The 14,211-nt window shown below is 44.5% G+C and overlaps 1 protein-coding gene across 6 annotated transcripts in view; it reads right to left on the bottom strand.

Moving 5' to 3' along the window:
* Positions 1 to 14,211, bottom strand: part of LLGL2 (LLGL scribble cell polarity complex component 2) — an 80,326-nt gene that overhangs the window by 10,802 nt on the left and 55,313 nt on the right. For 4 of the 6 annotated variants that reach the window (XM_087887183.1, XM_060691036.2, XM_060691035.2 and 1 more), the window contains exons 17-24: positions 8,903 to 9,047; positions 7,314 to 7,430; positions 5,103 to 5,269; positions 4,545 to 4,806; positions 3,758 to 3,911; positions 2,935 to 2,981; positions 1,171 to 1,218; positions 616 to 658 (exon numbers count right to left, since the gene is read on the bottom strand). In XM_087887183.1, the coding sequence (XP_087743309.1) occupies positions 616 to 658; positions 1,171 to 1,218; positions 2,935 to 2,981; positions 3,758 to 3,911; positions 4,545 to 4,806; positions 5,103 to 5,269; positions 7,314 to 7,430; positions 8,903 to 9,047 (983 nt within the window). The remainder of the gene's footprint in view (positions 1 to 615; positions 659 to 1,170; positions 1,219 to 2,934; positions 2,982 to 3,757; positions 3,912 to 4,544; positions 4,807 to 5,102; positions 5,270 to 7,313; positions 7,431 to 8,902; positions 9,048 to 14,211) is intronic. The other 2 variants (XM_087887184.1, XM_060691038.2) reach the window with 1 other exon arrangement.

Here is a 14,211-nt window from a genome sequence, read left to right as displayed (position 1 = left end):
TCCCCTTTGCGGAGCTGGGGTGGGCATGACCTGCGCATGATGCATCCAGCCTACGGCAGAGGTGGGTTTCAGCAGGTTCTGACCAGTTCTGGAGAACTGGTATTGGAAATTTTGAGTAGTTCAGAGAACCGGTAAATACCACCTCTGACCGCCCCCGCCCCTATCTATTCTCTGCCTCCTGAGTCCCAGCTGATTGGGAAGAAATGGGGATTTTGCAGTAACCTTCCCCTGGAGAGGGACGGGAATGGAGATTTTACAGTATCCTTCTCCTGCCACGCCCACCAAGCCACACCAGCCATGCCATGCCCAGCAAGCCACACCCACAGAACTGGTAGTAAAAATTTTTGAAACCCACCACTGGCCCACGGGCTGCCAGTTTGACACCCATGACCTAGTTTATAAGTCTTAATGTCTTTTTAACCATTTAAAAGCTCTTCCTAAAACAAAAAATACATGCATCTCATCCAAATTGGCTGAAAGCTGTGTAATTAGAATCCAAATGGTAACATCCCTCTTCCTTCAGAATGTTTTATCTCCAAAAATACCAAAAAACATTATTGACCTACCAAATTAATTCCTTAACAGACATCACAAATATGCGTGTATCATACTCACCCTCTCCCATCTTCCAGAGTACTCTGGATTTCCTTCAGAACATCTGAAAGGAGGAAAAAAATAAGTCATGAGAAATATAGATGCCTATATCATCATAGCCTGGAAGAAATATAGAAACAATAAGTGAATGTAACATTTTGGAACTGCAGAACACTTTGTACACTGAAACTTCTTTCAAACTGTTTTGTTAGGTAGGTTAACATTATCCATTTCACAGATGTAGTAACTGACCATTGTGCCCAGAACAGACACAAAGTAAATGTGGTTTGGTTTTTATGCATAGCAATTGAATTATGAACGACAGCTGGAAACTATGTGATGCAAGTATTAAAGAGTACATACCATACACAAATGGCCAGCTATGCTAAATAATGCCTATTAGTCATCTCAGATATATTAAGTCTGATCTATTAAACAGCCAAAACATACAACTCAAAAAAGAAATCTATTGAAGTTATATGCCTTTGGGTGGAAAAACAAGTAGTTGAAACTGCGTTAGTAAAAACATTCAGGATAATTTCCACGAAAAGTCCATTTCACAACCCTTTTTCTTACTTTCATCATTGAGGAGGGCGTGTTCCATCAGCCTACCAGTCATTCTTTCTGGAAAAAAATATCATATTAATATTAAAGCAACTAATTATCACAGTCTAGAGACAAAAATAGACTTTTGAGAGTGATTGTATTGTCAACACAGAAAGAGAATTTTTTAAAAAGTTATTAAAATGGCTGACAGGTCCTTAAATCCTCTGAACAACAAAGGCCATGACTTACTTCTGCATACCAAAACCCCATTTTGAAATTAAAATCTACAGTAAAATGACTGCAATGATCCAGATTTGAAGAAGGTGATTCAGACCATGCAGAGACATGGACATAGCACCTATTAATTAACTGCTATTAGTATTAGTAGTATTACTAGTTGTTATGCTTTAATGGTTCAACATGAGTTAAACAAAACAGCATTTAGTTGTAATAAAAATAAGGTAAACCAACTGCTTGAACCTGAAGTGGGAATTATAAGATTCTCTGCTACCAACCTACTTGATGAATTGGTCATAGAGATGGCAAGGAGTAAAACATTACTGCTCCATTTACTTCCAGGCCAAGAGATGCTACCTGAAAAGAATGCTGAGGAGAGACTAGGTCTTTGGATTTATTTAAATGCCCCTAGAGCAGTCTTTCTCAAATCTGGCAACTTCAATTCCCAGAATTCACCAGATAGTTGTAGAGTTTATTTAAATAACCAAAAATTAACTCTTAGTTAAGAAGGCATGGGTATGTAGGGGTATGTGTGGTGGTAGGAGTATGTGTCTGTGCATGCAGATGGAGGACTTTTCTGATATTTTGTAATAAATTGTTTTCTTCCTTGCTGTTTCAGCTTTTTCTTGGGGGGGGGGAGGGGGATGAAGTTTTCTAAAATGTTTTATAAATGTTTTGGTTATTTTTTCTGCAAGTGTAGTACCCAGACTTCAACAGATAATTAGAACTGCAGAAAAAACAATTGCTACCAAACCTGCCTTCCATTGAGGACCTGTATACTGCACGAGTCAAAAGGAGGGCTGTGAAAATATCTACAGACCCCTCACATCCTGGACATAAATTGTTTCAACTTCTACCCTCAAAATGACACAAGGACAGTCCCCCCCCCATACCATCACTCTGCTAAACAACTAATTTCCACAACACTGTCAAACTATTTACTAAAGCTGTATTACTATTATTCTTCTCATCTTCCTATTACCTATCTCCTTTTCTACATATAACTATAACTTTGTTGCGCTTTACGATTTATATTGTTTTATTCAGTTTCCTAGTATGATTTATGTTCACTGTTTATTTAGTATCCAATGACTATGACTAAGTGTTGTATCTTATGATTTATGATGAATGTATTTTTATGTTGACTATGATCATGATTTATCACTTATAGCTATTCAAATTCAAATCTTTATTGTCAGTGCACAACATATATATGATGAGATTGGTTGAGCTGAGAGCTTATGTAGACTGAGAGCTTATGCACCGAAGACAAATACCTTGTGTGTCCAATCACACTTTTTTAAAAAATTTGATTTATATGCTGCCCTTCTCCGGAGACTCAGGGCGGCGTACAATGTGTTAAGCAATAGCCTTCATACTTTTGTATATTTTTACAAAGTTAGTTTATTGCCCCCACAAACTGGGTCCTCAATTTGGCCAATAAAGAATTCTATTCTATTCTTATGACTATGGGATACAATGCAAGGGAGGAAATTGTTCCAAGATACCATCATTTTCTATGATAGGCACAAAAGCAACTGAGTTCTAAATACTTACCATCACCACCTGCTTCACCAGAGGTTTGTCTTGATTCCCTAATGCTGCTGCAAAAAAAGAAAAAAGCCAATGAGACCAACTGTTCAATAGTTCTGGCTCAGAACTTGATATATCAAGCACTATTCTTTAGTCCTAACATTACAGTAAGCCATGTTTTATTTAAGTCACAACTTGCAACATTTAGAAAGAGAACACCTAGAACAGGGGCGTCAAATTCACAGCCCACGGGCCGGATACGTCACGTGCTGGCCACGCCCAACCCCGGAAAAAGTCCAAATATATCATGTGACGACGACGTGAGTTTGATTGCTGTCATAACTCAAGGATTACTTGCACTGGGTAAACCCTACAAATCAGTTGATTGGACATCAGGGGACAACCAGACGCATTGACATATTATGCTCATATACGGAGTATAAAACAGCATCTAAAATTTTTTTCTTTTATGTACATTGAGAGCATGTGCACCAAAACAAATTCCTTGTGTGTCCAATCACACTTGGCCAATAAAAAATTCTATTCTATTCCATTCCATTCCATTCTATTCTATTCAAATCTTTTCCACATCAGACATGGATCTCTTTTGGACATAGGTCTTCCCATAGTTCTGTGAAATATACATTCCAAAAATTATAGTAATATGAATGCATAGGCAATGTTATCATGGTGTTGTTCAACACTGGCCAGGCTCCCTAGGGATTTGGGTTCTTCAACAACAAAACAAGAATATTAAAATATCAGCCATACTGTCAAATAAGTTACACTTTGTAAGTGTTACAAAATGGATACTTGACTTGACAGACAGAAACTCTGACAGACATACTTCGGTTTCTTTGAAGTCCTTTCTGTGCCAGATGTGCTGTGCCCGTAGCTGTTTTCTCTGTTTTCCAATGCTTTGACAAGACATCGAGGTTCCACCAGCCACTTTGGCGAAAGGGAAAATCTTTCAAATTCCGATGGGGAGATGAGATAGAACCCTGAAGGGAATGATGGAGAAACGGCCAGTTGAGCAGGGATAGATATAATGCAAGGGGGTCTTGTTTCCTAAAGTCCTACATATGCACATTCTCCCTTCTAAACAGATTAAGGTTACAAACATACATGGAAGCTGTAAATATCCCCTTATTTGGAAATAAGTGCACCTGAGCAAAGCAGACTTAAGTTCTGAACAAACATATAGAGCAGACTATATGGTCAACGTCCAGTGTCACATCTGAACTAATTAGATTTATTTTATTACTGAAGTTCCAAATAAAGTATCTAACCGTTTTTTGGATGGATATGTAAAAAAAAAAAATCCTAAGGATGAAAAATCGCAACTAGGATATGTATATTGATTCCTTGGGCTGTTACCTCATAAAGGCACTTTTGTGCAAATATTAAAGTAGAGATCACTTTATTAATAGACCAGTTTAAGCAAAATTTGGGTTTCAGTGCAAAAGGAGATGATTCTTCCCCATTTCCCCAACCCGGTCTTCTTCCTTAGCCTTCCTAATATTGTAAGCACAAAGACAAAACATCTCTATGCTCTCAACTTGAGGCATCAGTTCAAAGGTTCCAAAGGCCTAGCACACCAACGTGTGGTAACTCGTGGATGATCCTCATATTACCTTGTCCATATCGGGTGAACACGCAGGAAGCAATGCCACTCACATCCTCCTTGCGAATACAGGGATAACGCGCTTGGATTTTAAGCGAAGGCAGAGAGATAATCTGGATGTCTCCCTGATTTGTCAGGACAGCCAAGTCATTCTCACTATGCTCTGTCTTAGAGCTGACAAAGTTGGCAACGGCCACTTTTCGCACCCGGGAGCCTTCCAGAGCTGTAAGTTTCAACTTCAGTTTGGAGATGACTTTGGGTAAAGTGAAAACCTGCCAACATGAACAAATTCTATCATTTCCTTCCTTAGTGGAAGAACTATATCAAAGCCTCTGCCAGACAACCTGTAATAAGAAAAGTGCAGCATTTCCCTCCTTCACTAGTAAAAGAGCCTGGTTGTTTTTTTTTTTTTTTAAAGCAATGATACATGTCACTGAATGCCTCTTGAAAGCAAGGAAAAGGCAAGGGAGTAACACTGTATTTCTAGACGTTCTTTGAACACTGCATTCCAAAGAGCATCATGCATTCACACAGTGTACAGAACCTTACATACAGACAACCCTGTTACCTTAAGTTGTTCTTCAGACACTACAAGAAGCTGATGACAACCTTGCATGTTGGGACTTTTGGAGAGGTCGTGTGCTACTTCAAGTGGTTCAGGAAGAGGAGTGCTTTGGCCATCCAGAATAATAATGCCAATAACTGGAGCTCTATGCATTAGCTGGATCTCTTTGGCTAAAAAAACGAGAAGAGAAAATGCACACAGCAATAAGGCCAGGTCTCAGTCCAAGACATCAGTGAAGAAGCAGCTGCTTTGCTTTGGGATGTGTTTTTTTGGTTTGTGTTTCTTTTGATTTTTTTTTTATGATAGACAGACAGACAGACAGACAGACAGACAGACAGACAGACAGCTTTTTATAATTGGTTTAGCTCATGGCTTATTAGAACTGTAGATGCCAGGTGTTATATAAGTAAAAAATTTATTCTTTAGCTAACTTGATTAATTTCCTGATAGAACACAGCTCCCTTGTTTTGCATGCATTGTTAGCGCCTTAATGATTTCATCATGACTCAGATGAAATTCAAGAAGAGCCAATGTGGCTTTAGACTATGAATGGAGAGATCTGGGTTCAAATTTCTAATTTCCTTGTCTAGTTACTTTCTCACAATCATACTTCCCTCATAGGCAATTGCAAAAATAAAGAAGAGGAGCAGACAAATTATGTTGCTCTAAGCTCCATATTAGAAAGATAAGATAAATGTAATAAAAATGCAAGAATTAAAAACTGATAAATGGGCAAAATTTTAAAGCTTGAACAATTGTTTAGCACTAACAAATAGCAAATAATGTTCAAATAATTGGATAATTTTATCTGAAAATAATCATCATCATAAAGGAGTAGATTATATACTCATCTTGTGCAATTAAGATTGCACAAACTGATTACAAAGACATTAACACCAAAATGTTATGTCAAAATGACTCATTGAACACCTGTAAAAATATCATGTATCAGTAATGAAAAATTGGTGAGAATATAGAGCTGGAAAAAGTAGTTGAAAATGAATAGGTTAAAATATTGTGGGAATCTTGGCTCACAACAGGTCAAATATAACTATGGTTGAAAAGAAGTTTGATAATTGATGTGGTAATATTAGGGGTTAATGAGGGATCCTTGTTGCTCTCTGAGCTCGATTTTTTTTCAGATGTTTCATTACCCAAACTAGATAACATCATCAGTGCTATCTGAGTGGAATTTGCTCTCAGTTGATATTCTAGTGCAGCGATGGCTAACCTTTTCCGAACCGAGTGCCCAAAGTGCACGCATGTGCGTGCGTGCATGCCTGAACCCCCAAAATGCAATGTGCGTGTGGCCCCCACGCATGAGCATGTGGTTCCCCACATGCGCCCTGCCACATACAGATGCGCACCAGTGGTGAGTTGCTCCACCCACCTGCCTGGACATCATCAAATACGATCTGCGCATGCACAGAAGCGGCACACGCGCGAGTGAAACAAGCATGCGAGCATACCGGTAGCAAAGGTAAGTGAAACCCACCTGATGCGTGCGCCCCACACATGCACATGTGCATGCGGCCCCCAGAAAACGCCTAGCCCCCTGCGCATGTGCGGTAGAGATCCAAAGACCAGCTGGCCAGTGGGAGGTGTGCGTGCATGTGCAACAGAGCTGAACTGGGCCAATGGCTCGCGTGCCCACAGAGAGGGCACTGTGTGCCACCTCTGGCATGGGTACCATAGGTTTGCCATCATGGTTCTAGTGGCTTGCCCCGTCAGTGTTGGTGGGAGTGATCTTGGTGGGTTTTTGGTTGGGCTGTTTAATGTTAGCTTGTTTGGCACTTCCTTGATTCCTTCTTGACTGTTGGTTTGATGTTAATCTTGGTTGCTACTCTATGCTCATGTGGGTGTTGGTTGCTGATGGAGATGTGTTTTGGCCTTTTTGTTCCTTTTTTAACTTGTTGATTGTATCTTTTGCACATTGTGTGAATGTTGTTTATATAAACCACACAGCCATCTCCATGGGTCTCTGCAGCTCAGAACACTACAGCATGTATAAATACATCAGAGACTGCACATCCATTCACCAAGGGCCGGTAATATACTCACCCAAGTAGTTTTCTGATTTTCTGTTACACTATGAACTCATCACCCTCAAGACCATTTATCATGAAAAAATCATGAGTCAGCTCCTTCTGATAGAGTGGATAAGATCATCACATCCTCAACCCTAAATGCAGTTCATCAATGTGTCTCACTCACCCTGCTCTGCTCTCACAGGCTCATCCATTCTTCTCTCTGCTGGAGGAATGCGCAAGCAGAAGGCATACACTGTGCCCCCATTAGTACCTGCCCACAAAGAAGGGCTGTGCCGAGAACCTGAAAAGGGGAAAAGTCATGAGTGGAATTCTCATGCGTAACAAGTGATGAAAAACAATGGTTTTTGTTTTGTTTTGTTTTGTTCACACTGGGCTCAGATCTCCAATGTAAGCATCAATGTTTTCTGTATAAGTACAGAACTTCTCTGACTCAGCCCAGTCCATTCCAGCTCAAAGACATAATGAATAATGTGGACTAAATGCTTTCTTTAAAAATATTTATATTCCTAGCATTTGAGACAATGTGAAGAGACTGAAAAAATGGAAACAATTATGAGTCTGGACCAGAATCTGTATATCCAAACAGCCCTAATGAACCAGATAAAAATGTGCCTAATCCAGCAATGTATTTCCTTTTTTTAACATTTGTTGTCCAACAAAATCGAAGAGGTAGTATTTTCTTCTGTATACGATGGGGAAAGCCATCATGTAGCCCGTTTTTTACACTGCATGTGGCTTGTAAAAGTTTATACAAGCATGCCATTTTTTCCCTAAATTAAAAATTGGATTGTCACAAATGCCTTCCTCATTAAAGCCAATATTCCTTTTCTTAGTGTGATTTGTTATTCAAGTTCTAAAAAATTACTCTAGAACAGGGGTTTCAAACTTCGTCAACACGTCATCACATGACTTTTCCCCCCTTTGCTAAAATGGGGGTAGGCATGGCCAGTGCGTGACACATCTGGCCCGCAGGCCGCGAGTTTGACACCCCTACTCTAGAAATTATGCATCTTGAATAAATGGTGATCACTGATCCATTGATCAATGGTCGCCATTTATTCAAGATGCATAACTCTCACACTGAGCCATAGTGAGCGCAGTGGTTAGAATGCAGTACTGCAGACTATTTCTGCTGACTGCCGGTTGCCAGCAGTTCGCTTCTCACTGGCTCAAGGTTGACTCAGCCGTCTATCCCAGGGGTCACCAACCTTTTGGACTTCAGGGACCACTAAATTCATAATTTTAAATCCCACGGACCACTAATATGATCTGCCTAATGACCGGCTGGGTGGGCATGGCTAGGTGGTCATGTGACTGGGTGGTCACATATCTGTCCCAGGAGCTGTAGTTTGAGGACCCCTGATTTAGTGCAATATAAAAAATGCAAATAATTTTTCTGTGGACCACCAGTGCCCACGGACCACCAGTTGGTGACCGCTGTTCTATCCTTCTGAGGTCAGTAGAATGAGGACCCAAATTGTTGGGGGCAATATGCTGACTCTGTAAACCTCTTAGAGAAGGCTGTAAAGCACAGTAAAGCGGTATATATAACCTTTCCAGCCAATTGTAGTGACCAGTTATAAAGAATCAAGTGATCCATGCATTCATGTGTGTTTTGCAGGCATTGGTGGAGAGTTAGATTCTAGCCAATGATGACCAGGAAATTATAAATGCTTCTCTACTAACCATTATTTGTTCTCTGAGCAAAGGGACACACAGCAAGTCCTCAAAAGTGAAGTATTTCTTACTTACTGTCTCTTAGGAAGGTGTCAGCAAAATATAAGGTGCGCACAAAGCCCGTGAAAGAGTCCTCTGCTGATCGTGCTTCAATCTTTCGTTGGACTGGAGCTAATTCAATTTCTTGTAATGCATCACGATTATGCCTGGAAATTCCCTCCTGCATTGTCCCATGAAATAAAATGGGCAACAATTGAATATCATCAGCCTTTGCAGCTCTCAAACAAGCAAAACTGTTCAGATTATGATGCTGCTACCCCACTTTTACTAATTTAGCAGTTAATTGAGAACAAACACATAGAGCCCTTGTGTAAAAATATCAAACGGGTCTTATAAAATGAAACCAGACTGCTGGGTAAGAAGCTGAGTATCAGATTCCTGTTGTAATAAATTTAAGGCTTCTGAATGGACTAGCTTCTGAGTCCATGCATTTGTTGAAAATGGCAGAAGGGCAAGAAATAATTTTTCCTTTCTACTAATCCAAAAAATTGAAGAAGCATGCGCAAGATGGCGACCGCGCCGCAAAGTGCTGCGATCTGATGGAGATGGTTTTAGGGCTCTAGGGGGTACCACAGGGGCGCGGGGTTACCCGCGACCCCTGGCTTGGTCGGATGAGCTTGGGGCAAGCATTTTGAGATCTTCCTCGCCCCTGGGAGTACCTGGAGTCGGTCTACGGAGGGCTGTAGCCGCACCGCTGCGACGCGGCTGAGGCAGTAGAGTGGTGGAATGGTGGTTTGTCGGTGGCGGCGTTAGCAGTGAGTGGAAGGCGGCCTGTTTGAAATCCATCTGCTCCACTCGGTAAGCCCCTCAGCAATACTTGGAGCCGGAGATGGCGGTGATGGCATTAGCGGGGATGGCGAAGTGGGCCCTGATATTAAAACAGGGCTGCGGCACACCCCATTGAAGTGCTGGTCGCTGTTGCCAAACGCTATCACTGGCATATAAAAGGATTGCCAGGGCGAAACCGAGAGGAGTACAAACGACCTGTTTCTGGACTAGAGATGAGAGACCCCTTCAGGGAAGACCTCTGATGGCTACAGAAGACCTGGAGGTCTCCTATGGAATTTAATGGAGGCTGGGGACTGGAAACTGTATGTTATCCCAGAAGAACTGAGGAGGAGGAGGGGGGGGGGCGACAGGGTTTTTCCTCGTTGGAATGATATCAACCTCCCCCCCCCCCCACAGTACTATTTATGCCGAGAAATGGGCTTATTATCTGCCCTCAACTGAAGGGGTTTCCCTCCTCCTCCCTTCCTTTCTCCTTCCCTCCTTCTCCCCTCTTTATCGGGACTATTACTCGGATATGATCATTGAGTATAGGATTACGCCAAGGATTATTCCATTTTTGCCCCCGGATTGAATGACTGACGGATTGATAAGACTTCTCTCTCCGACCATGGACAGCCAGTGAAGCAACTGCTGAGGGGGTCTTTTGCTACACCACGATCGTGCCATCGGGAGGAGCATTTTTTCGATCTATGGCCGTTTCAGGGCCCCCCACCGTGAGAGGGCGGGTTGGATGTCGCTCCTGTTTGAATGCAATCGCCAGGACCCTTCCTACTATCGTGAGAGGACAGTGGAGATACCAGTGGAGCCTCACTGAACAATGGCTGCATGTTACATCTTTCTTTGGAACTATTATATGGACCCCTGATTATGCTCTTTGCCTCTATCATTGCACTTGCAGATGTATACCACACTGGATCTTCTTGCGCTGCGAGATTCCCCCCTCTCGCAGATGTGGCCCTCCTCACTATCGAGGGTCTATCTCAATGACGGGCTTTGGGACCCAGAGAGATGGCATGTGAAAACTAGGGGGTTTTAATAAGGGTAGTAGGGAAGTTTTTAAGGGGACCCAGGAGGGGGGGAGAGGGTTGTAGAGATGGACCTGGGGGGGTCCATATAGCCACTGCACAGGGGGGGGTGTTGGATGGGCGCAGAGGAGGGGATGAATATGGTAGTCGGAATGGAGAGCCAGGGGCTTACAGGAAGGGCAGTGAAATTGAAACAATAAGTGGGAGGGGCAGATATGACAGGCGCAGGGGGCCATATCATGTCCCGGGGGTGCGCATGCGCTGTATTCAAGCGATTGCGCACTCCGGCCCCCAATGCACGACTCGGGCCCTAGGTTGCACAGAGTCTCAGGCCCGGGGCCCTCGGCTGATGATGTGTAATGCCAGGTCGGTAGTTAATAAAGCCCCCCTCTTTTGTGATCTTATTTTGGGGGGGGGTACGGACCTGGCAGGAATTACGGAGACCTGGTTGGGCTAGGTAGGGGGTTCCCCCTCGTAGAAATGTGTCCACCAGGTTTCCGTGCATTTCATCAGCCGAGGGCTCAGGGGAGGGGGGGAGGGGCGGTGATTATTAGGGAAAGTCTTTGTCTGAGGGAGAACACTGTTCCTCAGATAGCCGGGTGTGAGTCCCTGTTTGTGAAGTGGAGTCGTAGGGTGCAGATGGGTTTGCTGGCTGCATACCTGGCTCCCTGCCACATGGCGGCGACCCTGCCCGAGCTACTCGACGTTATTGCCGGGGTGGCGGTTGACACCCTCAGACTTATTGTCATGGGGGACTTCAACCTACCATCTGCCGGCGAGACGTCAGAGGTGGCTAGGGAGTTCATGGCTTCCATGGCAGCCATGGACCTGACCCAGTTAGTTCAAGGCCCCACTCACATGGGGGGACACACCCTGGACTTGATTTTCGTCTCTGGTCAGTGGTTGAATGATCTTGGTAGAGGGGACCTAGACATTAAACCCTTGTCATGGACAGATCATTCACTCCTTCATTTGGACTTTCCAATCGCTTCCCCCTGCCGCAGGGAGACGGAACTGACTAGATGGTTCCGTCCCAGGCGCCTGATGGATCCCAAAAGGTTCCTGATGGAGCTTGGGCCATTTCCTGAGACTCTGGCACACGACTCGACTGAAGACCTGGTGGCCGCCTGGGATAGTGCAGCCACCGGGGCCTTGGACCGCGTCATGCCTTTGTGGCCTCTGACCCAATGCCGATCTCAATTAGTACCTTGGTTCTCCGAGGAGCTGAGAGAGATGAAGCGTCGGAAAAGACACCTAGAGAGCATTTGGAGGACTAGTCAATCCGATTCTGACCGAACACTGGTGAGGGCATATATCAAGACCTACCTAATGGCGATAAAAGCGGCAAAATCTAACTATTTTTCCGCTCTTATCGCATCTGCAGAGAATTGCCCAGCCGCTCTGTTTAGGGTGACCCACTCCCTTCTTCGGGGGGAAGTGCGGGAAGATCCCTTGCAGGGTCGAGCTGAGGATTTTGTACAATTCCTGCATGATAAAGTCGCTCAGATTAGGGAAGGCCTGGACTCCGACTGGGTGAGTCCAGGGGAGGAGACCGGGGCAGGTCTGGAGAATGTTATCTGGGAAGGATTTGATCCTGTGACTCCCAAGGATGTGGACAGGATTCTGGGAAGGATTAGTGCTGCCACATGTTTGTTGGACCCGTGTCCCTCCTGGTTGGTACTGGCCTCCCGGGAGGTTACACGAGGCTGGCTCCAGGGGATTATAAATGCTTCTTTGAGTGAGGGTGTCTTTCCCGCCGCCTTGAAAGAGCAGTGGTGAGGCCCCTCCTCAAGAAGCCATCCCTGGACCTGGCTATCTTAGCTAATTACCATCCGGTCTCCAACCTGCGCTTTGTGGTGAAGGTTGTTGAGAGTGTGGTGGCACGACAACTTCCTCAATACCTGGATGAAGCTACTTATTTGGACTGGTACCAGTCGGGCTTCAGGCAGGGGTACAGCACGGAAATGGCATTGGTCACATTGGTGGATGATCTCTGGAGGGCTTGGGACAGGGGTTGCTCCTCTGTCCTGGTCCTACTAGATCTCTCAGTGGCTTTTGATACCATCAACCATGGTATCATGCTGCAGCGGTTGAGGGGGTTGGGAATAGGAGGCACCGTGCTACAGCAGTTCTCCTCCTTCCTCTCCAACCGCTTGCAGTTTGTGTTGACAGGGGGGCAGAGGTCGACCTCGAGACGCCTCGATTGGGGGGTGCCGCAAGGGTCGGTCCTCTCGCCCCTTCTGTTCAACATTTATGTGAAGCCGCTGGGTGAGATCATTCGTGGTTTTGGGGTGAGAGTCCATCAGTACGCTGATGACACTCAGCTGTACATCTCCACCCCAAACAACCCCAATGATGCCCTTGATGCGATGTCCTGCTGCCTGGAGGCCATGCGGGTCTGGATGGGGAGAAATAGGCTCAGACTCAACCCTTCCAAGACCGAGTGGCTGTGGCTTCCGGCGCCCCGATATAGTCAGCTGGCGCCATCGCTGACTATTGGGGGTGAATCTCTCCCCCCCACAGAGAGGGCTCGCAATCTCGGCGTCCTCCTGGATGCACAGCTGTCTTTAGAAGAGCATATGATGGCCATGGCCACGGGGGCTTTTTATCAGGTTCGCCCGATCCGCCAGTTGTGACCCTTTCTGGATCGGGACGCCTTGCGCATGGTCACTCATGCCCTTGTCACCTCCCGGCTGGACTACTGTAAGGCTCTCTACATGGGGCTCCCCTTGAAGAGCACTCGGAGGCTCCAACTGGTCCAGAATGCGGCCGTGCGGGTAGTTATGGTCGTGACCCGTTACGCCCATGTAACACCTCTCCTGCGCGAGCTGCACTGGCTCCCAGTGGTCTTCCGGGTGCGATTCAAGGTGTTGGTTACCACTTTTAAAGCGCTCCATGGCTTAGGGCTGGGGTACCTCTGAGACCGACTTCTGCCGCCAGTAGCCTCCCACCGGCCAGTTCGCTCCCACAGAGAGGGGCTCCTCAGGGTGCCATCGGCCAAGTTATGTCGGCTGGCGACACCCAGGGGGAGAGCCTTCTCTGTGGGTGCTCCTGCCCTTTGGAACGAACTGCCTTCGGGAAATATGTAAGATTTCTGATCTCCGTGTATTTCGCTGCGCTCTTAAAACCCTACTGTTCCGCCAGGCTGGGCTTTGTGAATGATTTTAAATTGGGTGTTTTAATTAGGTTTTAATTCTGAGCCAAAATTATTTATTACTTTTAAATGGTTTTTAAATTGATGCATATTTATTATGTTTTAATTGGCTGTACACAGCCCCTAGTCCTTCGGGAGGAGGGCGGTATAGAAATTAAATAATAATAATAATAATAATAATAATAATAATAATAATAATAATAATAATAATAATAAAAGTCCAAGTTGTCTTCACTCAAAAGCAGCCCTCTTATTTGAATCTCATTCTTTTCTTCTTGCAACATGTCAGTGCCACGGAAGGTAATATCAAGATCCAGCACCACTGACCTGTCATTAAAAAAAAAAAAGGATGTTAA

Source organism: Pantherophis guttatus, chromosome 2 (assembly GCF_059756535.1).
Source record: "Pantherophis guttatus breed Tessera chromosome 2, ASM5975653v1, whole genome shotgun sequence".
In the NCBI taxonomy this organism is placed as follows: Eukaryota; Metazoa; Chordata; class Lepidosauria; order Squamata; family Colubridae; genus Pantherophis; species Pantherophis guttatus.
Note: the sequence above shows the minus strand (reverse complement) of the source record. Positions and strands in the feature narration are given on the sequence as shown.